General features: G+C 40.4%; 2 protein-coding genes across 2 annotated transcripts; both read right to left on the bottom strand.

Annotated features, from left to right (window-relative positions):
* Positions 1-5,626: 5,626 nt before the first annotated feature.
* On the bottom strand, positions 5,627-11,233 carry LOC115903075 (stromelysin-1-like). The gene is made up of 9 exons (XM_030947251.1): positions 11,126-11,233; positions 10,135-10,376; positions 9,897-10,045; positions 9,470-9,595; positions 8,801-8,965; positions 8,514-8,670; positions 7,590-7,723; positions 6,946-7,105; positions 5,627-5,735 (listed from the first exon to the last, which is right to left on the bottom strand). The coding sequence occupies exons 1-9, from the start codon at positions 11,231-11,233 to the stop codon at positions 5,627-5,629; spliced, it is 1,350 nt and encodes a 449-aa protein (XP_030803111.1).
* A 5,598-nt stretch (positions 11,234-16,831) lies between these two features.
* LOC115915888 (stromelysin-1-like) lies at positions 16,832-23,048 on the bottom strand. Its single transcript, XM_030969630.1, has 10 exons — positions 22,944-23,048; positions 22,556-22,800; positions 21,949-22,097; positions 21,724-21,855; positions 20,704-20,865; positions 20,085-20,304; positions 18,824-18,957; positions 18,110-18,269; positions 17,124-17,227; positions 16,832-16,932 (listed from the first exon to the last, which is right to left on the bottom strand). Exons 1-10 carry the CDS (start codon positions 23,046-23,048, stop codon positions 16,832-16,834), a joined length of 1,512 nt encoding a protein of 503 aa, XP_030825490.1.
* Between the last annotated feature and the right edge of the window lie 932 nt (positions 23,049-23,980).

The raw sequence follows: 23,980 nt of genomic DNA, 5'->3' as shown, positions 1-23,980 counted from the left end.
CTGATCTACAAGCTAAATCTGCATATTTCCTGGGGATCTGCACCATTTGGGACACACTGGAACTCCTACAGGTCCATAGTCACCCAGCTAGATACATGGCACAAATGCCAAAACACTCCATGAGGCTGCTACTGCTTGTGAACCTGCAAAGGCAGTTTTCTTCCTGGCAACTAGATGGAAATTCAGAGGCTGCGAGAGAATAATCTGGAAACAAAGCCTGCTCTTTTTCAGTTTTAAAGTATTTTCTCTGTAATATCAATGACCCCTAAGACATGCATCATTGCATCTGTTTAAGTTGTCTTAAACACTTCTGAACCTACAAATCTGCTGTGCTACTGAGAAAAGCTTTTTTCCCCCCACAGCATTTCCATTAACCAAACCAAACATATCACTAGGAACAAGCTCCTGCAGACAATATTTAAATGGACTTGTTTTAATCTTACTCTGCTCTGCCAGCACTTATCAGTTACTTTTGCCTGGTTTACTGAGGTGGTAAACTCTCTGCTGTTAGTCTGCTTGTTTAAATCACTACACAATGGCTTTCAGTTCAGGTCAGCACTGCAGACCTACCTTGTTTGATCATGTATTTGTAATCCTGCCAAGAACAATATCAAAGGTCATTCATCCCTTCTAGGCGGGATGAGTGTGTGAAACCAAAGAAAACCAATAAATAGCAAGAAAAAGAACTTGTGAGCCAAACAGCTTTTTGCCTTGGTTAGATAGTGTTGGGACTTCCATGCTGGACTTTCTGGATTGTGTCTGATGGTTGTGCTATGGAGTCCTTGAAAAGCAAAAGGCAAATATATACCTTCAGATGTAGGCAAAATGTCCTCCAAGACAAGACGGTGAAAACTACAACAAATGAGACCAATATACATAAAACACAGAAGAAAACAGAGAAATTCTTGTGATCTGAATTCTAGAGTCACACGTTCCTTGTGAGAGATACTTTTGTCTTCACCCAAATTTCTATACAACCGGAGTAGAAATTGGCTAGAACATGGAAAATCTGATGTGCTTAGAAGATGAGAAAACTATAACTGGATGCCTGGACTAAATGTACCACAGACAAAGAATGTATTTAACTCTGAGCCTAGGTCTCAAAATGTATTTTAAAAGAGCACGGGATATTGAATACAGGTCAATCACCTTTAGTTCAAAAGCCTGTTTTCACTCAAATGGTCAGGCTGTCTTGTTAGTGATACCGGAGATTTTTAAAGCAAGAATTGTGAAAAAAAAAGATACAAACATCTGACACTAAACCAGCTAAACTATATTAAAATAGACAGCACTAAAGTCAGCTAAGCTCTACTTCTGCCAAAGATCTAAGACTTCCTATTCACAATTGGTATGACTGCCTGTGTGCACAGAAATAGGTAAAGAAAGAGTTCCAACTAATCAGAAATCATCAAAAAAACCCCAAAGAAGAACTAGTTGCATAAATATATGACAGCCAGAAAACTACAAAACAATCATGAAAGGTCATGAAGCTGCCCCCCCACATTCATTGGCGCTCCCAGTTCCCCTTAGTTCTAGGACCAGCCTGCTTTGTTCTGAGAGCTATAATCTCATTTGAAAGACAATACTTCCAATAGAAAGTTGGAAAGACCAGAGCTGGAAGAGATTTTTCCATTTAAAAGAACATGGTCTCATGCAGTTATCCTCAATGGAAGTGATGTGCAAGGCACAGACACCATAGAAGGACATTAACAGTAGGAACAACAGAAGAAAACTGTTCAAACCAGAACAGTTAGAAACTTCCTGAAGGAACCAAAACAAATAAAAACCCCAAGCCAAAACAATCCCCCCCCAAAAACCCTCCAAACAAACAAACAAACACTATTAAATGTGAGCCAAGCTGTTTATGCATCTTTTTAACTTTCACTGTTTTAGCTGAGACCATGGACTAATTAAGACTTGAAGCTGCAAGACCAATCAAAAAGCCATACCGGAAATATGAAGGAAATACAGAATTAGGAACATTACAAGGAGATTATTAAGAAAGAAATAAACAAAGAGCACAGAAATATTTCTTAATAAATTCAATAGAAACTTTCAAGTTACAAGACTTGAACCTATTTCTCTGACCTCAGCAATGTCAGACACTGACCAGAGCTACAAATTTCCTTTTTAAAAGGTGTTGTGATTAAAATTAATCATTTTACCTTTAGTTCTGCTTGGACAGCAAAGCCTTGTTTGCCATCTCTACAGCAGGTGTGGCAGCAGTATTTGTCTTGCAAGTCTGACAATGCCATTATACGTTTTTGACCCTGATAAAATTCAGATAAAGATTCCTCAGTCACTGGAGTGCCCCATTTGAGTAGCCCTGCTACCAGGGATTTTAAAAATGCATCAGAAAAAAGGCTACATAAAGTGTGTTGAAATATCTCATTGCAATCTTGCAGTACAATTTTATGCATAAATAGAATACAGTCACCTTTTCCTAACAGGACTGAAACACAGGAGATTCCCTCTCAACATCAGGAAACGCTTATTTTACTGTGAGAGTGAGAGAACGTTGTCACAGGTTGCCCAGTGAGGTGGTGGAGTCTGTCCTTGTGCAGAAGCAATATCCACAAAAGTCACGTTGACACTCAGTAGCCCACTCTAGGTGGGTTTGAGCAGAGGGGATTGAACATGATAAAAACTCCAGAGGCCCAACTAACCTCAGTCGTTCAGTGATTCTGTGATTCATGGAGAAGCAGAATCAAATAGAACTAGATTTTCTTAGTTTTTCACCTTTTTGGAGGGATGTTGTTTAATGAGGAGGAGACAATGTGTGCTGGGAGAGATATTTTTACATGCGTGAGAGAGAGGATACCTTCTCTAATACCTTGGATCTTGCTAGCTGTCCATGTGAATAATTGTGGGCCCCAAGCAATGTCTGGCTTCAGCATCAGGTAGATGATGTCAGCAGTATTGAAGTGGCAGCTGGTTCATGTCTGTCCCCTGGGCTCAGAGAGCCACGAGACTGGCTGCAGAGACCATCCCAGACAGAAACCATGGAGCACTTGGACAAACATGAACAGCAGTTGTGGTCCCACATTGCTCACCTCCCTATGATGAGAAGTTCTGTCCCACGGTGAAGCAGCACTGTGGAAATACCAACAGAGTGTGGAGCCCTCAGGAGCCCTCTTAGACACGCAGCCCTCCCAGGAGAGCAGCTGGCCTTGCACCTCCTGTATCCCCAGGAGCATTCCTGTCCCTGTAGCTTGCAGCCACGCTCCAGCTGCTGGTGTTCAGCTCTCTTAAGCTCCTCAGCAGCCAGTCCAGCTTGAAGCTCACCCAAACTCACACAGAAAGAGCTCATCCACACATAAGGTGTGATTTACTGAGAAGACAGGACCAAGCATGCAGGGCATGGCCAAAGAAGCAGCTGACTACAGTCTATTTGCACACAACCAATCCCTCTTATTCACTTATGCCCCTCTTTTCCCTTTCCTCCCTAATCTATCTTCATCCTGTCATTTCCTTGCCTTTGCTCTTTCCAGTAATCAACTTACAATAAATTTTGAGCATCCTGATAGTCCCCTTTAACATGAAAAAATAAATTGTATGGAATGCACAAATACGCTTACCCAGGATATTGATCCCTATACCCCCAACCCCTAAGGTGAGGTGATGGGAACCTTCTCATTGACACATGACGGGTGTCCCCCAGCCAGTGGGGACTCCCCAGAGAAAACTGGAGAGGAGCAGAGGAAGGGCAGTGGTGTCTGGGTTTTCCCTACATGCCAGGGTGCCCCTCTGCTCCTATGTCTGTGCAAATGAGCCTTTGTTCACTGACTGGATAAGGGTGGGAGGGACAGCAGTAGGGTCATCTGCTCCAACCTCCCTGAGAGCACACTGCACAGGAAATGACATGTATCAATAAATAGTTTAGGGTAGAATTCGTCACACTTTAATTAAGCCTTCTATAATCAGGTGTCCAACATAAACTGCCTTTCTAGTCACTGTAAAAAAGAACTTTCACCTCTCAACACCCCTCAGGCAGGGAGGGATTGCTCTCTGGAACCCCTGTATGTCTCACTGTAACTACCAGCACTAGCTAAGTCTTCTTGCTTAGCTTTGAAATATCTAAAACAGGTTGAAAGCAATATTAGCTTTAGGAAGAGAGATGCTCTTCCTCATGGACTCCTGGCTCCATAGCAGGGTTTTGTGTAGGGTGATGTAGGGCAGGAAGAGTGAAAATAAGATGGCAGAAATAATAAAATGAATCACAATTTTGTATCAAAAGTAGAAACTGTATTGTTGTTTGGTAAGCTAGCCAGCCTGATGTTAACTACATACATATGTACACATCGATATGTTATATACTATTCTGTTATTTAAAGAAACACAGGTTATGAGGAACTGATATCTGCTGACTGGTGCTGAAGTACCTTTACAGTCTACATATTTAGAAAAGAAAAACTTTTCTAGCACAAAAACAGAACATTCTTTCCAACACCATTACAGATTTCATTTTATTAGCATGGAAACCAAAAGTTTGTCTTTAGGAGGCGTGTAACTCTCTTCTTATTAAGGTCGAACTCAAATTGCTTTCTTCCACTGAAGAAATAAAGGGAGTCTAGAAAAAACAAAACAATAAAACCCCAAACCCAAATGAATTATGATATTGCAGATATAAAGGTTAGTACACTTTAACAACATCCTCAAAGACCTCAAAGCAACCTTTGGATACAATTATGCTGCCAACAGCATCTACTCCCAGGTGTAACCTCTGCAACACATGACCCAACAGCATGGGGACACGCTCCACAGCAAAGCAGCCATGCATGTGCTGCATTGTGTTCTTGATGAACCCCACAAGGTCACTCTGCAAAGGATGTATCCTGTGCGTTTCTTTAGTTTAAAATATCTGCTCTTACACTCCAGCTGTGCTGAACCCCCCAGCAGGGTGCATTTCTATCCACCTGTGGGTAGGCATTGCACAGACCAGAGTGTGGCACAGAGCACAGCTAGGTGTGAGCAGGCGCTTGCTTGATGGGTGCTGCCAGATGCCATGCAGGGAAGGAGAGGTGCAGCCTGGGCTACTCACATCCACACTGCCCTCTTGGGAGTGAGATGTCTCAGCACCACGTGTGAGACTCATTGAGGATGAAGAAGTAAGATTTGCTATGAAACAATTAACTTGCATGGTTTGGATGAGCAGCAGATGAGGAGCAGGGAGGCAACAGGGAAGCTGTGATATGTGGCAATGTGAATGTATCCTCAAGTCTAGTCCAGCATTCCCATGTCTTAAGTAATGCTCACCCTCCTGCAGGAGAAGCTAGCACTGGCTGTTTTATGTCAGAGGGATGGGCTGTGAGAGACACACCTTATGTTGTTGGGATGTCACCGTGTGGAGTGTTGATCTTCATGGTGCGATGTGCACATCAGCATGAATACAGGTATGTCTCTCCCTTAGAGCTGGCCTTTCCAGATGTGCAGCTGCCACCAAAGATCTACCATCCCCATTTTTCAAGGGGATAAAGTGAAGCATGGAGGTGTTTTGTGACTGCTTTAGGGTCTTGTTGGTCATCCTGTGGGTTCTGAGCAACATGTAGATGTACCTGTCTCTGCCCAAGCACTCTCAGCCCTACCACATTGAGCATTTCTTATGGATTTTAGCACAAATAGTTAGTTACTCACTTTCATGTTGAAAAACAGCATCAATCTTCCCATTAATTCCTGGAAAGGCATCTCTTATCAGTAATGGCTTCCTATCCATAGACTGACTTCTTTCATCATAACTGAAAAAAATTATAAACAAACGGGAGTCAGTGAAACCTGCAAACAACTCATGATTAATTCCTCTCAGTTCATTATCTTCTACCTATCAAGAGATAACCAAGTTCATTGAAGATTTTCAGTGTCATTTGGTAGTGTAGAAAGAGACACAATTTGCCATAAATTAATTATTACTTTATTATTTGCAACAAATGAATTGGTTCTCTTTACTCCGCCTAAGAATACCTAATATTGGAACCATCAGCATGAATATGTTTTTTATTTATCTAAGAGCCCATGCCTAAAGGAGCAATAGATTATAGATTACAAAAAGATTTTTTTCATGTTATATTTCTGTAAGAAAGGTTTATCAGGAAAAATCTGGGCTTTTTCTGAAGTTATGAGCTATTTTAAGTCAATTTACTTAAGTTACTTAGAGCAAGCTATTACATTTTTGGTGAAGTGCAGTTTATCTATCAGTGCTGGAATAAGAAGTCTTGTGAAAGCTTTTCCCTTCTGTAATTTCCTTAACAGGAGATTTAATGATGAAACTCTTAAAGTTACAAGAGTTTGACCTAAAATGTGGAAATTTTGTCTTCTGCTTGAAGTACAGACATGTGGCTGAATTATTCTCTAGAGTGATCTTTGTATATACAATTGTTTGGACATTGTGGTGGAAGGTAAGAGAAGCTTTGTTGTTCATCTAAAATATTTGGGTTATTTACTGCTTCCATTACAGGAGAACCTCCTTTGGTTGTTAGAAATCTATGTCCTGTAAGACAAACTTGAGCAGCAGGGATGGGATGGAAAAGAAAAAAATAATAACCATGCACAGCACATAACTCTTTGCAGTACATGGCATTTATCAGCGACTTCATGAAACTATCTGTTAGTAACTGGAAAGTGGGTGACATTTTTCTTACTCCACAGAAACATATTTGATATGTGAATAGTGAACTTCTGCCTGATTTCCTGAGATGACTTGTGGAGTTGTACGATGACCAAGACAGCTAAATGAAAACAAACAAAGAAATAAACAAACAAACTGTTAAATAAACTAAAAGGAAAAATAAAAGCACTGTTCCACCTCCTTTCAAATATTTTTCCACATCCAGTTGTGACACTGAAAGAGATCACCAAAAGTGTCTGACTAATGCATCCTAAATCATGACAGGATATTGATCATGTGATTATGTTTGCTCCTATTTAGAAAAGTACCACAGGAAATATTACCTCCAATATTTGTCTTTTATGAAGTAATATGTTTTCCCCTCAATTCCATTGTGAAAAGCAGCATCAATTTTGGAAACATCCTTTGAAAAGCCCAGGGTGTAGAGTTTTTGAGGGTATCCAGGAAGTATGGTATCTCCTCTCACAACCCAGAATTCTTTCCCTATTAACAAAAGTTGATAACAACATGTTGTGACAATCTTCTGAGAATGACACAATCTTTTTCATGAAAGCTGATGGTTACTTGAAAATAATCATTGAACTTGAAAATAACTGTAAATAGTTCTAGACTAAAAAAGAAAAGCAATAGTTCTTCACATTACTTTTTTTGAAAACTGAAATTTCAGTCTTTCTTCATACTAATGCTAGTATCATTCTTAAATTCAGTAGAAAATTTCCCTGAAGAAAAATAATGAAATTTATTTTGGCAGGGAAAATTTTCAATGTGGATATTAAAAAATAAGATATAAATTCTTTAACTTGGACAATAATTTTATTATTTCAGTGATTGAAACACAACAATTTATTGAACTAAATTCAAGATTTCAGAATCTTACAGAAAGAACTTAGGTGGTTTTGAAGCCAGATGTAAACTCTGTAGGCTACTTGGGAAGACAACATGGGAAAATAAAAAGACAACATTTTACCTTTAAAAATTACCATTTCATCTTTCTCAGGAATTTCATATGCAGCATCAACACCAGGTGGCAGCCGTGGCCAGAATGAAGATATCAACTCAAACTCAGCTGTTCTGACTGCTGGATGTTTGCGCCAAATATGCCTTGTGTAGGTATAGGACAGGTTTTAAATAAAATTGGATGTTCACACTCACTAATGCATGAAACCACATCATGGCAACCAGGGCAGTATTCATCTGATGAAACCCAGATACGTGCCCGAGTTAGTCACACTACATCCCCAGTAAACTTAATGTAAAGACAGTTATATCCATCGTAGGATCACTCTCTTCTTGATGCAGACATCTAAAATAGGTCAGATGAACTGTTTTGTCAAAATGTTTATTTCCCCTTATGCAGAAGTGGAGCTTAGAGAGTCATGTTTCACAAGGCTGATGCCCAGTAAGACTTTGGTAACAAAAGCCCAATTTTCCCTTCCTTTCATTAGCATACTAAATCCTCACTACAGGGGCTCTTCAAGCAGGTATTTTGTCAGGGCTGGTAAGCCCTCAGCTCCCTCAAAGCAAGGACAGCAAAGAGGCTGTGAAGTGTCTCAGAGCTGGTGGTGTGTTTTGCCAAAGCTGAACTCTCCAGATGCTGAACACTTGGGACTTGCTTACAGCCTGAAGTGAAAACAGCACATGTTTGCAGAGGAGGTTTTCCCCCACCCTATTCACAGCATCCCCTGTTCCAAAGGTCATCCTCCTCCTTATACTTATCTCTCTTCATTTCTCTGCCACTCTCTTTGTTTTTGTTTTCCATCTCTTTTACTGATTCCTTGTCTTGTCTTCCTGTCTAAAATGGCTGATATGCTAATTAAAGTTATTTTTCTGTGCAGTGGGGCATAATTTAAAAAGTGACACTCCGGTATTTTACTTTCAGAAGCTGACTTACTTGTCTTTAAAGAACATTATTTCTCCACGGAAAGTGGTGACAGCATCAAACGTTAAATTGGAGCTGCAGCTGTTTGGCAGTGCAGGATCTTTTGACTCAGTTGGGTCTTTTATCTCAGTAGATTCCATTTGATCGTTGTTTGTGTTGGGAGATGATCCTAAAAGAAGCAGTTTATGGAAGAAATTATAGTGTGAACTCATTGAGGTATATCCACTACACAAAACTGTCACTGAAAAGTATCTGAAGTCTTTGAAATTACAAGCATTAGTTGATGAAAAATTCTGAATTACCATAGAGGTACTGTATGCCAGTAATATCATCCTGATGAAGAAGGAGTACTGAAGGGTCAAATTTCCTGTAAACTGGATACATCAGGGCATTGGGGTCTTTGGAATGGGAAAGTCCCAGTGAATGGCCGAACTCATGGGCAGCAACATAAAACAAGTTTGTGCCTGAAAACATCAAACAAAACACATAAGAGGAGATCTGTGTCTTTGTCCTGAATAGCATGAAAGGCATAAGGTGGGTCAGAAGCTTTCAGAACTCCTTGTCCAATCAAATGAAATTCTTGTGGGAAATTTGGTTGGAGATGAAATTATGGTCAGAGGTAAAAATAATGGAATCCTTATAGGGGAGTACAAGGAAATAGTACTGCAGAATTCAGTGCAGAAGAACTACCCTGGGCCAGTGCAAGTGAGGCAACTGTGCAGGAAGAGGTTTGAGGAGAGGGAAGAAGTGGGGCTGCCTTACAAATGAAGTTCCCCCCTGTGCATGGCAGAAGCTGAGCTGGGGCCTTAACCAGAGACTCAGAGGCTTTTTGTAGTTATGCAAACTATATGCTCCTTCAAATCAGTGGCAATTTAAACACTTCTTAAGGAAGAGAGGAGACAGACGCTGCACCCTTGTTTCCATGTGCAACTTGCTTCAGGAAGGGCTTGGAGAACTTAATTACCTACCCTCTGTGCTTTTGGTCCATGTTTCATCCTCATCAAAGTGAGCATCTCCACCAAAGTCCTTGCCAGGTGCATAGGCATGGGCCAGGGAGCCTCCTGGGCCATCAAAGGGGATGAAGTCATTGTGACCTGAGGATCAAACCCCAAACACATCTGACTGGGGGTTCATGCACACACTGAGCAGCACACAGCAGGTATATATCCAGTGAACTACTGGCAGGTCCCTAAATTTTCTTCCTCTTCATCTACCTTGATGCCCTCCCCCAAAGCCTGTCAAGAGTTGTAACCATAGCACCTTGAGCAAGAACTGTATTTTTCTGTCTGCTTGTTCAACTGGACATTGATCTCCACATGTGCTGTGTACGGGAGAAAACTGCTCCATGTAGGCAGTAACTTGGCAGTAACTCATAATGGTTACATAGAGATTTACCTCTGGCTGCAAAGGAGATCATTATGTCTGCATCACCTCTGTCCTTCTGGATGAACCTCAGCGGGGTCACACTGCTCCAGACACGTAACGCTTTCCTGATCGCTGCGTTGACATCTGCTGGACGCAGGTCTGGTGTGTAGTTTACTATCCTTTAAAACACAGGAGAGAACAAGTTGTGTTGCTGCCACTCACCCTGTACTTAACACTGCCTTGACATGAGGAATTCCATCATGATTACCTGTATGTCAGGACATGTTTTGTCCATTTTGGCTCTCCTGCAAAGGTGGAAAACCCAGCTACATCAGGGAATCCACAGCGGCGTTTCTGTACCAAGTCCAAAGTGCCAGAATCCAGTTTCCCTGTCACCTCCAGCCCAAAGAATTCCTGCATTTCTTTCAGTTTTTGGGTCATGGCATTATTACTTTTCCAAACAAAAGGTTCTCCATCTTTCTTAAAGCCATAGTAATTTTCCAGGTACTTCTAATGAAAAAAACCAAACCAAACCCAAAGCTTAGAACAATCAATGATGTTTGCTTTTGAAGCTTATAAGATATTAAACTAACATGAGTCAGTCATGTAGCCTTTGCTACTTTTCTTTCTGTTCTATGGCAATATGGATAACATTTTGTTAAAGCCTGTATGAATACTTTTCTCTTAATGCTAGCTTTTTCCATTGTACTATCACTATAAATATTTTGTAGCTATTGAAATGCATTTAAAATTAGCATTTGTTTAATAGATTATTTTCTGATAATGTGCCCTCCACATACCCTGTCCCCCAAGGTTACCTAGAGTCCTTTAGAGGAAGTAATTTGAAATACATTACTGAACATACAATTTCAGTAATTGTATCCTGTTTCCCCACATTCTAGACAGTAATAGTTCAGAAAAATATACTATACTTCATGAGGGGTTATGTTTCATAATATCACAAGTCACATAAATAACCATATTTCCACCCAAGCTACAAACCAACCCTAGGCTGATGCAGAAGCTTAATTATTTGTAAAATTAACACAGAGTGAATGCATCATCAAATTTAATCGGTCTCTAAAGAAAAGTAAAATAAGATGGTGCTAAAGTAGCCTTTCTCATCACACACCTATTTTGATAAATATTCAATCAGTTATTTATTCTGCTTGCTGCTTGGCTGAACTATACTAGTTGCACAGACTGCTGTGGATGCTCAACTGTAGCTAAACATCTCCCCAGAGCTCTACCTTCCTCACCTGGATAAGCTGCATGCCTTCTTCCTTTGTCTGCCTTGTATTTGCAGGAAAAGCACAAGAAAGTGCTGCACATAATAATAGGAGAAATGGGAGATTTCCCATTCTCATTTCCACTAGCCTTTATGGAAGTCTCTTTTGTAGTCTGCCACACACCTGCTTCACCTTTATATAGTATTTTTTTGCTTTATAAAGCTTTCCAATCCCTGACTCATTCATTCTCACAATGTCTAGTTAGCAACAGAACACGCAAAACAAGAGTTTTACCATAAAACAGATCAGTGCTGTCTTTCATCCGGCTCCACCCTTGTGCAGGTTTTGCAACATGGAAATATGATTAATGAGATGATAATAGACCTGTAGTTATTATTAATGGGCTTATTAACCTTTTAATTGTTAAAATGTAGTCTTACTCTCCAAAACTTAAAGCATATCTCCTTAATGCTTTCCATTCAAAGATAATATTGATTTCAGAAACATTGTTGAAGTGCCTAAAGGGATAAATATTCACAGAATGTTACAGGACTGTAGACTACAAACAGAAATTAGTTTTCAACATTTTTTTTCAGGGGGGTTATATCTTTTTTTTTGGAGGCTGTTATAGTGTCACCATATTTCCCTTTGGTAGAGTCCTGTCAGTGCTATAAGTCCTTGCTTGATGAAGCAATGTTTTGTTTATGCAGTTTTTTAAAAACAGTTTGCACTTGGATAACATGATTTTTATTCTGCAGAAAAATGTGAAATTAACACAAATAAATGAAAGCACTTTCCCCAGAATATATAAAAATTATAAAAATTGAGCCAAGATGTTTTCATGCTATTTTTATTCAGCAGTTTTTCCAATATTCTCAGAGAATTACCTGAATACTTTATTTCACATTCTCCTTCTTTGATACTTACTGTAAGGTTTTAAAAATCGTGGAGGTTTTCTGGATCAAACTCTTTGATGGTTGTCCTTGTCAGAGAGAGGTTCCTCTGTTCTCCCTTTCTGCCATTGATGTAAGAACTGCTGAGACCCCACAGCAGGCCCACTCTAGATTGGGTCCGCTTTTCCTGCATGCCCAATCACACCCTCCATGCACTCCCACAAACGAGGACAAAGCAGTGGGGATGGGAGTCCTGAAGAGAGATATGTACTGCCATTGAAGACAGCTCACATATCTGAGACTTCTGTGTGGGGCTGACACAGGATTTTGGGTAAGCCTGCAGCACTGAGGAGCAGGTGAGACTTTGAATGTGCAGAGAGATAAACCCCCTTCCACAGAGCTTCCAGGATAATAGAGATGTGAAAGGAGAGTTTATAAATATGTTGTACACTCGAGGTATTTGCTGAAATTATTTCCTGCTGAAGAGCACTGTGTTGGTACCAGAACGATCCCCAGAGCACTGCATGCCTTTTGCCAGGTCTGGGTAGCTGAACCAGCAAGGCAAGGCTGGTGGGACTCCACAAGGGTTATCTGGTCACTGAGGACTGAATTCCTACCCTAAGAGCAGACATCTACCTGAGGCATTTCCATCAGGGAGAGAACCCCGCCCTAGTCCTGGAAGGAGATGGACAGGCTCAGGGAATGACCCAGAAATGGACCAGCTGAGTCAAGGGGAAAAAAATCCCCTGAGGGAGCTTCTGGTAATGACTCCACTCACAGAGTTTTGTGAGGTGTACCAGAGTGGGTGAGATAATCCTAAAACTGGTGCAGAGTTCTCCTGTGCAGTTTACACATTGACAGTACTTCTCTGGAGAAATAGCTTCTGGAACTTACAGCCCCCTACAGCCTTCCAACTCTTTTTTCTCCTCCCTCACTCTCTCCATGTGTACTAGAAGGAAGAAGTAACTTTCCAGCCTGTAGGAATTAAATTTTCATCACTCATCTTTCTCTCTAATGAAAGGGCTACTAAAAGGCATCAAAACCTTCTAGGAAGGTATGAATGAAATTTATATAGTTTTCTGATTATCAGCTTTCTCAAGTACATACTTTTGCTACTCTGTCAACCTCTTTCTCACTTTTCTTGGTACTATTTCCCATTTCTCTCAAGAGATCAACCACCTAGAATATTCTGTATAAAGAAAATCCCATAAGCACAAATACCTTCTTTGATGTTTGTCACCTCTTTGAGGTGACTTTACCTGGAGGTAGCACAGTATATAATGTCAGTCTCTGGTTTTGGTTTAAAGAACTCAGTGTGAAAACTACTGTGCTCTCCTTTTTACAACCTGCAAAATTGTTTGGGTGAGCTCCTAGGACTGCCCTTCCTCTTCAGGACTTAATCTTCTTTCTTGGATGCATTCCCATAGCCCCACCCTAAGACATATAACACAAGACATATAACAGGTAACACAATATGTTTATTGTTATTATTATTAACCTTAAAACAAAAGTTTTTGCTAATTCAGTTTATATATTTTAAAACTAATGAATAATGTAGTATTGAGAAAAAAGCATCTTATAGAGCCTCAATAGGATGAAACTAAGTTGAGTTGTTGTGCAAAGCTAAGGGCTTAATTACTCAAAGCTTGAAATGGCTCCTCTCTGCTGCCTTATGTACCCTCAGTGTCCTGCCAGGCTGAACTCTGGTAGCAGTGCAGGACCCCATGCCAAACCCTGGGAGAGCAGGTCTGTGCAGGGGAAACTTCTGAGCTGTAAAACTGCAACTTCAGCCTGCGCTGCCACCAGCATTGCTTAATTCAGTGCCTTTGGCACCTCCTTCCTGGCTGTGCTGCAAACCCTCAGACCTGGCAGCACAAACCTAGCCTCAAAAATATCTTATTGCTGACAAACTGTGACCTACCTCTGGCTTTTATATAACAGCTGTGGGTCTCCAGCGTGGCAATGCTGATTCCCTGGCAGCATTCATTGTTCCAGTTCCAGTCAACTTGCACATGGGTCACCCTTGCTCTCTGTCAGTGAAGTCATTAAGGGATTTTTGAGATTTCATGTGCAAGTGGTTTGGTCTAGGTCAACTGTTGTTGCAATCAAGAATTTTAGATGTAACAGGTTATATTTTGTGACTCTAATTTGCGTGCCTGCTCTTGGATTCCAAGGAAAGTTCCTATTCATACAGGACAAGTACTTGAAATTACGTTTGTGGACAAATTTCACCCAACAGCTGGCACTCAAGAGGTCTTTAATTCCAGCAATAATTTATGACTTATAACGAAATCATGGTTACAAGAAATGTTCTCTTGTTCACTGAGTATAGACAGCTCCAGCACTCCTGCTTCTGATGTTTCCAACATCATCTCAGCTACATTTTCCATTTACCAGGAATTTAATTGCTTTTCCCAAACTGAAAGTAATGCTGTTTCATTTCAAAATTTAAGACATTAACAAAGCAAAAATACAGACAGAAATTACATGATTAACACATCTCACTAGTCCCCTTGTCTACATGAAATCCACGGCATGTTGTCATCTGTTTCTGCTCCAGGCTACATTTTTCTTCACAGCTAAGTAAATATCACTCATTTTTCAGATATTGTGAGTTTAAGGTTCTTAATACTTAAAGGTGGAGGGAGTATTTTAATTTTGCTGTTTCCTGGATGTCATAACTAAAAAAGTATTACTAACCTTATGCAGGAGAAATACTTTAATCTAATGTGAGTCAGTGCAAACACCAACAGTGTTCTACTTCTCTGTTGCTGAAATGTTTCTTTTGGTTCTTCCCTAACCACTTTCAAGTGTCAGACAGCAACCAGAACCTAAAGGCCTGATTTCTGAAGGTAGCCTTCACATACAAGAAGGCATTTATTTAGGATATCAAAGTATGTAGACATTTTTAAAAACAAAGGGAATTAACCCCTTAGTTATGCACAAACATATTCACAAGCACCCTGCCTAAGCCTGGAGGCATTTAAAGTCCTTGGACTGAAGTTTGTTTGGGATCGGCTATGTACAGAGCAAGAGCTGTTGAGAAAGACACTGGGAGATGTTGGGGCAACACCAGTTTTCCTGTGTGTCTGCCCTGCCTGGACTGCCCTTGTGGCAATGCTGAGCTCTTGTGTCCCTGCTTGACACAACTGTAGGGACTGTAGTTAAAAGTTGTTAAAAGCAACTTTTAAGACATGGTCTGATTTGTAAAGTAGGTTTTTTAAACCTGGCTTTAGAGGTACTTAGAGCATATCTAGCATGGCACAAAACATGCATGGGGAGAACATGCCAGAGATGAGATATTCCAAGATCACAAAATTATAGAATTTTTGGGTAGAAGGGACTTTAAAGATAATCTTGTTCCAGCCCACCTGTGACAGGCTGGGACACCTTCCACTAGACCAGGTTGCTCAAAGGCCCCTCCAACCTAGCATCATCTCTGGGCCTTTCTTTGATCTTGTCTGTGAGCACTGTGAGCCTGTGGGTGAACTGGGACACACATGGCTTCCTCTGGCCCACATGGATGGGGGGACAGGTAGTAGTATGTCTTTGATCAGATGTCTGAGGCAACTGCCCTGTACAGAAGAACAGGAGCAGGAAATTTTACCTCTGCCTAATGGGGTTTGAGCTGTGAATAATTGGAATACTGTCCTTGTCAGCCATTCCCAGCCTCTCTTTCTGCCTTTGCCAATTTTGTAGGAGAAAGGTTTATAGCCAGTTGACTTCCTTGCACAATCACATCATCACATCAGTGTTGTAAGAGATGGGATCAAATCCCTTCAAAGAGAGGATGGACTACAGCCAAGCTCTCTTAAAGCCCAAGGGGTGTTTAAAATCACTGAGCTATTGCCCTGTGAGCAGGATCCAAACAAGGAGGAAGCAGGTGTGTTTCACCCCTCATCCTCTCGAGGATTCATCTGTGGTAGTTACATAAAAATCCTTAGATTTTTTTTTCTTATTATTTTGGCTTGCATGCTCTGGAAAACGGTTCTTGTTTCTTGTTTGTTGTTAAGCATTGTGAGGTGGACTGCCAGCCCTGACTCCATTTCCATGGCACGTGGTTACAGCTCAGGAGGGATAATCCACTGACTCCCTGTGACCCTGTGATCATATTTCCATCCCTTCCTGCCCTACCTGCATGCTACTTCCATCCCCAAGCGGGACACTTAGCCTTCTCTCCGGTTGCTCATGTCCTGCTGTACCAATGACTGTCCATTAAAACCACCCTCAGTGGCACTGGTGCACTGGTCCTGTCAGCCACTGCCATGTTCCCATCTGCCTGTCCCCACGCCAGCCTCTGTCCCTGTGCCAGGGGTCATGGCATGCATGGACTCCAGTCTCTCCCTTCAAACACTCTGGTGTAGGATCTCCTCTTGCCTTTTATGCCTCCCCCACATTGCTCCTGAGCACCTTGTTTCCCTCCTTTGTCACCTGGGTAATTTCTAACTGCATGCCAGAACTGCCCTTCCACTTCTCTTTAACTTTCCCCCCACAGGCACTGAGCCCTGCTGAAAATGCTGATGGATCCTGGTGCCATTCAGCTTGTGTGTGGCTGTAGCAGATGCCTTGTCTCCAGTGGACTGAATCAGAGCACAAGAACTGCTGAACTCAAGCAAAATACTTTATTACTCAAAAACAACTTGAATAATAAATAGTTGGAGAACAAAAATAAATTAAAACTGTACATTAAGTTTTACATTTTAAAGGTTTTAAATTAGAATTGCCAAAGGCCATCATTTCAGACTCAGGTGCACAGGAACAGGTGAATAACACTGTTTAAAATCAAGAAATATGAAAAACTCTTTCTGGTACAAATATACTCCTGTACCATCACTTAATATTTCTAGCAATTAAACCAGCTGTTGCTCTTCATTATACGGATGAGTTTCTTCCTCTTGATGTCAACCTCATACTGGTTCGATCCATGGAAAAAGTAGAAATATCCTAGAATTGGAGGGAAAAAATATGGAAAAATCAATAGTTCAATTTTGTATACCTGTTGTTACATGCTCACTATTTCCTTGGGTGACTTAAAAAATCAAACCAAAAATTTAATATATGTATTGAAACGTTTTTTTTTTTGCCTTTGGCAGGTGGTCTTTGGGGTTTTTAAAATTACATTTTAATTTATTTACCATTTTTCTGAAGGGCAGCATCAATTGGATGGCCGATCCCTTGGAAGTCAGCAGCTATTTTTCTTGGATAGCCTCTTTCCATTGATTGATTATTTTCATTGAAACTAAATAAAGAAATTGCATGGAAACAGAAAATAAGCATGTGACATTCAAAGTTGAAACCAGATGGATTTTTTACAAAATATGCCTACTCTCAGCTGAAAATCCAGCACCTGCAATCTGTGACCTCATAGAGCTGTATAAATCCTGGCTGTGTGAAAATTTACATCTTTAGTACCCTAGGTAAATCTGTTTTCAGAATATCAGATTAGAACATTTATTTTCATTCCCTAAGACTGAAAATAAGGCTGAATGGGGCTTATACTGAGTAGTAATCTTAAATAATTAATCAGACAGGATTATTTTAATTTTACAGCACACAATCTATGAAGTGACCCCATAAAAGAAATGCAAATTTCAGGTGTCATAACACTCTTTCAAGACAGTATTACAGACTAATTATTAGTCTAAGATTACTGCTAAGATTACAGACTAATTATTACTAAGATTAGCTGAACTGTTTCTTAGGAAGTAAATATTTTCGTCTCCTTCTATAACTTTCTTGATTTGTCATTTATAAATTTCATAGAGAAATTCTGCTTCTTAGTAACTACTGAAGGAATACCTGACCTGACATGACAACAAAGTCCACTCGATTTATATTTTTATACTAATTATAATACATTGCATTTTTATACTAACTTACACTGCTTCTTAATGAGTAAACAAAACTCATTTTCCCCTTAATCACAGCCTGATAAGAGTAAGTGAACACTCAGGTGTAACAGACTTTGTTTAATAAAAAGACCTGAGCAATTGAGTTTCAGCTTTAAGCAGCTGAGAAGGCTGACAAAAAGAGGACACGAACATCCTGTACAAATACTCTTATCACTTGATTAAAAAAGCTCTTTTGATTATCTCTTGTACAGAAGAGAGAAGAACCTTACCTCCAGTACTTGTTGCCAACAAAGAAATAGGTTCTCTTGGTACTTTGGTCGTGAACGGCTGCGTCAATTTTCCTGACGCTGCTGGGGAAGCCCAGGTTCTGGATGGGCTTGGGGAACCCTGGCTCTATTCTGTAGCCACTGACAGCCCAGTACTGGCCATCTACAGGAAAACAGAAAAAGTTGTAAGGATTCTTGAGGAGTCTGATCTCCTTTTTGCCAAAGCCCCAGAGCTTTCTGTGTAGTAAATGCCAAAAACAGCACAGATGTCCAGCTGAGAACATTACCCACTTAGGACTCACTGAAGTCTGAATATCTCACAGCTGCTGGATTTTCTATTTTTTATAGTCATTAAGAGTATTATATACTCAATAATTAAAAGTCAATATATTTTTAGGTGTGTTTCATCTTTAAAAATGTATTTAGATAATGTAATGTAGGAATTAATTTTGTCTCAGGTATGGTCTTTGCTGTCACTGACCAAAGGAAGTCTATGTAGGACCATTGTGAAGCAGCATTAGTTACTGACAGTAAAATAATTTGCAAAATTTAAGTGGGTTTAAATATTAAGAATATCCTGTATTAGTGGTAGCACTAGCCTTAGAGTTAATATGAATATTAGCATAATATACCTTCCATTATGGTTAAATAACATTTAGTAACATTGCTATAACTTCACATATGCATTAAAAAATGATGAAAATGTAAGAGAAGTACCTTTGAAAAATAGCACTCGATCCTTCTTGTCAACCTCATATGCAGCATCAAAGCCAGCTATCAGTGATGGCCAGAAGGAGAAGATGGTGTCATGCTCAATTTCTGAGAAATATGGACTTTTGCGCCAGACAAACCTGTTAGAAACAAAACCAGCAGTGCTTCATTGTCTGTCATCTCATTAGGAGATCAAAGGCCCATAAATGTACTTGAAATCCTACTGTCTGGGTGCTGGAACCAGTGTTCCCTATGAGGCAGAGGTACCACCCCTTTTGGGATGCAGTCCTTCACTCTGCTCCCTCACAGACCTGTGCCTTTTGCTACAGGTTGCTCTGAGGTCACAGAATAGTTGAGGTTGGAAGGGACCTCTGAAGCTCATCTTGTCCAACTCCTGAGTCAACCAGGGTCACCTGCAGCTGGTGGTCCTGTGGACTTCAGCATTTGCACCATAATGGTTTGTCCAGGACACCTTAGGATATCTGTGTCAGTGCTGACAACTGCAGCTTTTTCTTCATCATGACCCATGTAGGTAGGCACAGCTCATTTCAATTTGGTTGCAAAGGTTAAATAAAAATTCTTGAGAAACACGTTAAAACCCAGGTTAAGAAAGTATTGCTCTTTCCCCCTCCTCCTTCAAAACTATTAAGCTACAATCCTTCATATGTTTTAGAAGGAAAATCAGACCCACATCATCAAAGGAAGCTTATTCAATCCAAACACAGCTACTAAGACAAGAAGGGGGTGAAGCCCTGACCCTGCTGTTTGCTCTTACCAGGGTGGATGTGCCCAGCCAGCAACTCTCTACAGTGAGTGCCAGTGTGCCCAAAACAAGGCCACCCTGCAACAGCAGAGACTCTCTGTAGACAATACTGGTCTAGTGCAGAATCCTAGGTCAGAGTGACACTAAAAATCACCAGAGACGTTTTCCACAGCTCCCTGGCCCACACACAGGATAGTGTGATGCAGACAGTGCTGCACGTAAAGCAGCTGCAGGCTGAGGAGTGACACTGGAATTATTCGGCCTTGAACAATTTTAATAGACATGGACAGTGATGTATGATGGATTAAAGCCTTGTACTCATTAGTAAACCATGTTACTCACCCAGCACAGGTGGCTTGCAAAATTTTTCAAAGTTGCCTTAACACTTACAGAAAAAAAATATTTTCCTTTATAACCAAGGGAGGATAAATTCCTTGAACTGAGCTTTGTGCTTTGCCTTTGTGAATCTAACAAAAAGATGTTGCTGGAAATAAAAGCACTTACCCGTCTTTGAAGAACAGTGTTTCCCCACGGAGAGTCGTGACAGCGTCAAAAGTCAGATGAGGGTCACAGTCCTCTGGTCTTTGGGGTGGCTTGGAGGGTGTCATTTCTGTTGGTTCTTCCCTGGGAGACATTGGAGTTGATGCTTCTGCAGGTACCATTTCAGTTGGTTCTTGTGGGGGAAAAGCTTCTGTAGGAAGTGCAGGAGATTCCTTGGGGGGTCCTTTGGAAAATAAATAAGTGTGGAATTGGAAGGTGGATCAGAGCAGTTCATGTCACAGCATTTCAGGCAGTACCGTGTGAAGCCAAGTGTATATGCAGCTGTGCACATACAAAACCACCCTTCTGTGGAATATAAAAGAGTTTCATGCTACAGATGTGGGCTGTTCCTCTGATATCACTGGGGAAAGGCTCTTGGAACTTTTGACTAACTGGAATGCATATGGTCTACAGTTTCCATTTTGCAGTGTAGACTGTCAGCCACAAAAACCCCAAGAGATTTGCCCAAAAATAATAACAGTATTTTTCTTGTAGTAGGAAGTTTGGTACATTTTATCTGCTGGGTAAAATTAATTATAAATTGTTATCCATCATTCACCAGAAAATGATGCTTCTTGCTTACCATACAGGGCTTGAATGCCGTCAATGTCATCCTGATGAAGTTGGTAGTTCCTTGTATCCATGGCCATATATACAGGATACATCAAAGCACCGAAAACGTTGGAATGACTGAGACCTAGTGAGTGGCCCAGCTCATGAGCAGCAACAAGAAATAAGTTGTATCCTACAAAAGATCCACACAAATAACAAATACTAAATAAATTTTTGCTTGACAGCAGGATACAGGCACTATTCTCTCATGTGAGGTCATATCAGTCACAGTCTTAAAAAATGGCAAAATCTAACTATGCCCAAGTAAGAGCTCTCTGGCCTCCTGGAGAAGAAATGAGTTTTGAATCATAGGCGTTGATTTCTCACTGGAAAATCACTCTGGGAACAGTTTTTGCCCATGTTGCAGAAATTGTCCAACAAAGATTCAAGGTTTATTTAATACTAACAATTGAAAAGCAGGTGAGAAGGTTTTAGTCACCTGATCAGATTTTGGGAATAATAAATGACATGAAATTTGCCGGGTAATTCCCTCCAAAACCAGTAACATATAACATAATCCCTGGACACTGCTAGAAACCAGAACAATTCACTGCTATATTTAATTTTATTCACCAATAGATTCAAGATGTTTTTTCCTTTCTAGAAGTTAAAGATGAGCATGACTTTAAATCAGGAAAAAACCCAAACCAAAGCAAACAAACAAATGTGAGAGGCTATATTATTACTTTTAAGGTCATTATCCGAGAGTGAAAGTTTCCTATCTTTTGAAGTCACGATTACCCAACATTGCTATTCCATGCTAACTTAATTTCCTTCACTGGAGCTGTAACTGCAGTCTGCATTAACTTCAAGGGACTGTTGTGACTACATCCCGGACCAAAATATGCACAACTGTTTTACTAAATTTTGCTGACATTTTACATCTCAGTAAATACTGGAACTACTGCCATGGGATATGTGACTTTACAGCATCTTCAAGACAATGCTTTCTAATAAAATAACAGTCAACACAATATTTAAGTTTGCCTACCACCATAGGTCGTAAATTTGGTCCAGTTTTCATCTTCATCAAAATGGGCATCTCCTCCTATCCCACTGCCAGGGGCATAGGCATGAGCCAGAGTTCCTCCTGGACCATCAAAGGAATAGAAGTCACCGTGAACTAAAAATAAGAGGGAAAAAAGGGATGATTTACATTATCTTGCTAAGAAGAAGTGACAAGTACTATGATTCCCTGACAACAGAGATTCCTTACATCCAGCTGCAAAGGAAATCATTATATCTGCTTGACCTCCATAGACCCTGGTGAACCTCAGAGGAGTGACACTGCTCCAGAGCTGGAAGGCTTTTGCAATTGCTTCATCTACATCAGCTTGCAGCATGTCTGGAGTGTAGTTCAGAATCCTGTGAAATAAAGACAAAAGGAATTAAAAGCAACCAGATCACACGTGACTGGGACACATAGTATCAAGGTCAAATATTTTAATCTGTTGTTACAATTATTTATGTGTCTCAAGTGGTTTATTTCCAAAATATTTGTTTACATAACAGATAAAGATTTCACAGTTTTCTTTTATACCTTTCAGAAACCCTAACATTTATACTCAGCTGTATTCTTTCTATCCATTGAGTATATTATTCAGTAGGCTATTAGCTAACTACTGTAAACCCCTATTTTGGTATTCTCATCACTATTTGGTAGCCTGAATAGTTCCCACATTCCTATCCCTTTCATCCTGAATGGAGCTTTTTTATGGAGAAATGCAGAAATAAATAGTAAAGAACCTGTTTACATTACTTCTGCCTAGCATTCACAAAGCTTCCCAGTGGTGTGGAGAAAAATGTGCTCTAATGTATATTACCGATAGGTCACATCTTCTTTCGTCCACGTGGGGCTGCGTGGGAAGGCGCTGTATGAACGGATGTCTGGGATTCCACATCTAGGCTGCTTCATCATGTCCAGTGTCTTCTGATTCAGCTCCCCAGTCACCTCTAGCCCAAAGAATGACTGCATCTCTCGTATTTTGTCAGCCATGTGGTTGAGGTCCTTTGCTTTAAACAGAGAGTGTTTCTCTTCTTTAAAATCATAGAAGTTTTCAAGATATTTCTGATGGGGAAGAAAAAGCAACAGTTTAGAATATAAAACTTTCTTTTCAAGTGCAGAGATCTGGTAATAAAATACATTGCTAATCGATCGCTATGTTCATTTTCTCAATAAATTATTTCATCAGTTCTGTCTGTAGTCCTTACCTTGGCAAATTGCATATCTTCTTTTTCCTTTTCTGGAGCCACTGGAAAAGCAGAGGAACATATAAAATATAATAACTCAAGGAAAAGAAGGGTCTTGGTCTTCATCTTTGTCTCCCTGTCCTACCAGCCCTTGCTAGAAGACCTCTCAATCTCTTTTTCCTCTGTCTAAGATGCACCAGTATTTCACTATTTATATCAGTGCTGTGCTTGCTAAAGTCAATAATGGCATGACTCAGCCTATAACATCCTCTGATTTTCCACAGAAACGCAGAAAACAAATTTGGGTTTAGAAGCAAGCAAACACATGACAGTTTACCTTGCCCAAAACCCCCTGATTTCGCAATCATATTATTGGACAGTATGTTGGTTTTTTTCTTCATTCCTAAATTGGGCTGGACAAAAACTGCCCCATTTTTCAGAGGTGCTGAAGTGACCTGGCTCTTTGTGGGGGTCAACAATCTGTAATTCCTCACAGTGCTTGAGAAGGGACCTCCAGAAACTGCCTTCAGTTTTCTCAAAGTCCTTGCATTCAGGACCTCAGCATGCCAGGAAAAAAAATCTTTCCTTTAGCCCATCTTGTACCTGATAATTTTTGTGACATAGCCAATTATACAAAAAACTAATTTTTCTTTTCTTGAACCTGACATCCCAGCATTGTTACAGAACTATTATTTGGGCTGCTACCTGGCCCATGTAATCATGGATCTATGGCCTCATCCCCTTTCTCCCTCACACCACAAAGTCTCAGTAGAGTACCCCATATCATATATCCTGGTCTGCATGTCCTATTAGCCAAGGGTGCGTTCACAACTAAAGAAGAAACGGAAGAAATCACCCTACAGAACTACAGGCAGCTTTGGGATAAAAGGTCTTCAGCAGAACCTTTTAATAAACTTCTCCAACATCAAATGGAAGGTGATGAGGATTTGTGCCATATATTCCATGCTTCCCATTTTGCCAAAAGTCCTACTTTCAGTTCCTATGACCTTTTCTGAACCTGGTGCACTGCACCTCATGGAGGGATTGCAGAACCACAG

This window comes from Camarhynchus parvulus, chromosome 1 (assembly GCF_901933205.1).
Source record: "Camarhynchus parvulus chromosome 1, STF_HiC, whole genome shotgun sequence".
Lineage (NCBI taxonomy): Eukaryota > Metazoa > Chordata > Aves > Passeriformes > Thraupidae > Camarhynchus > Camarhynchus parvulus.
This window is presented reverse-complemented; position numbering and strand designations above follow the sequence as displayed.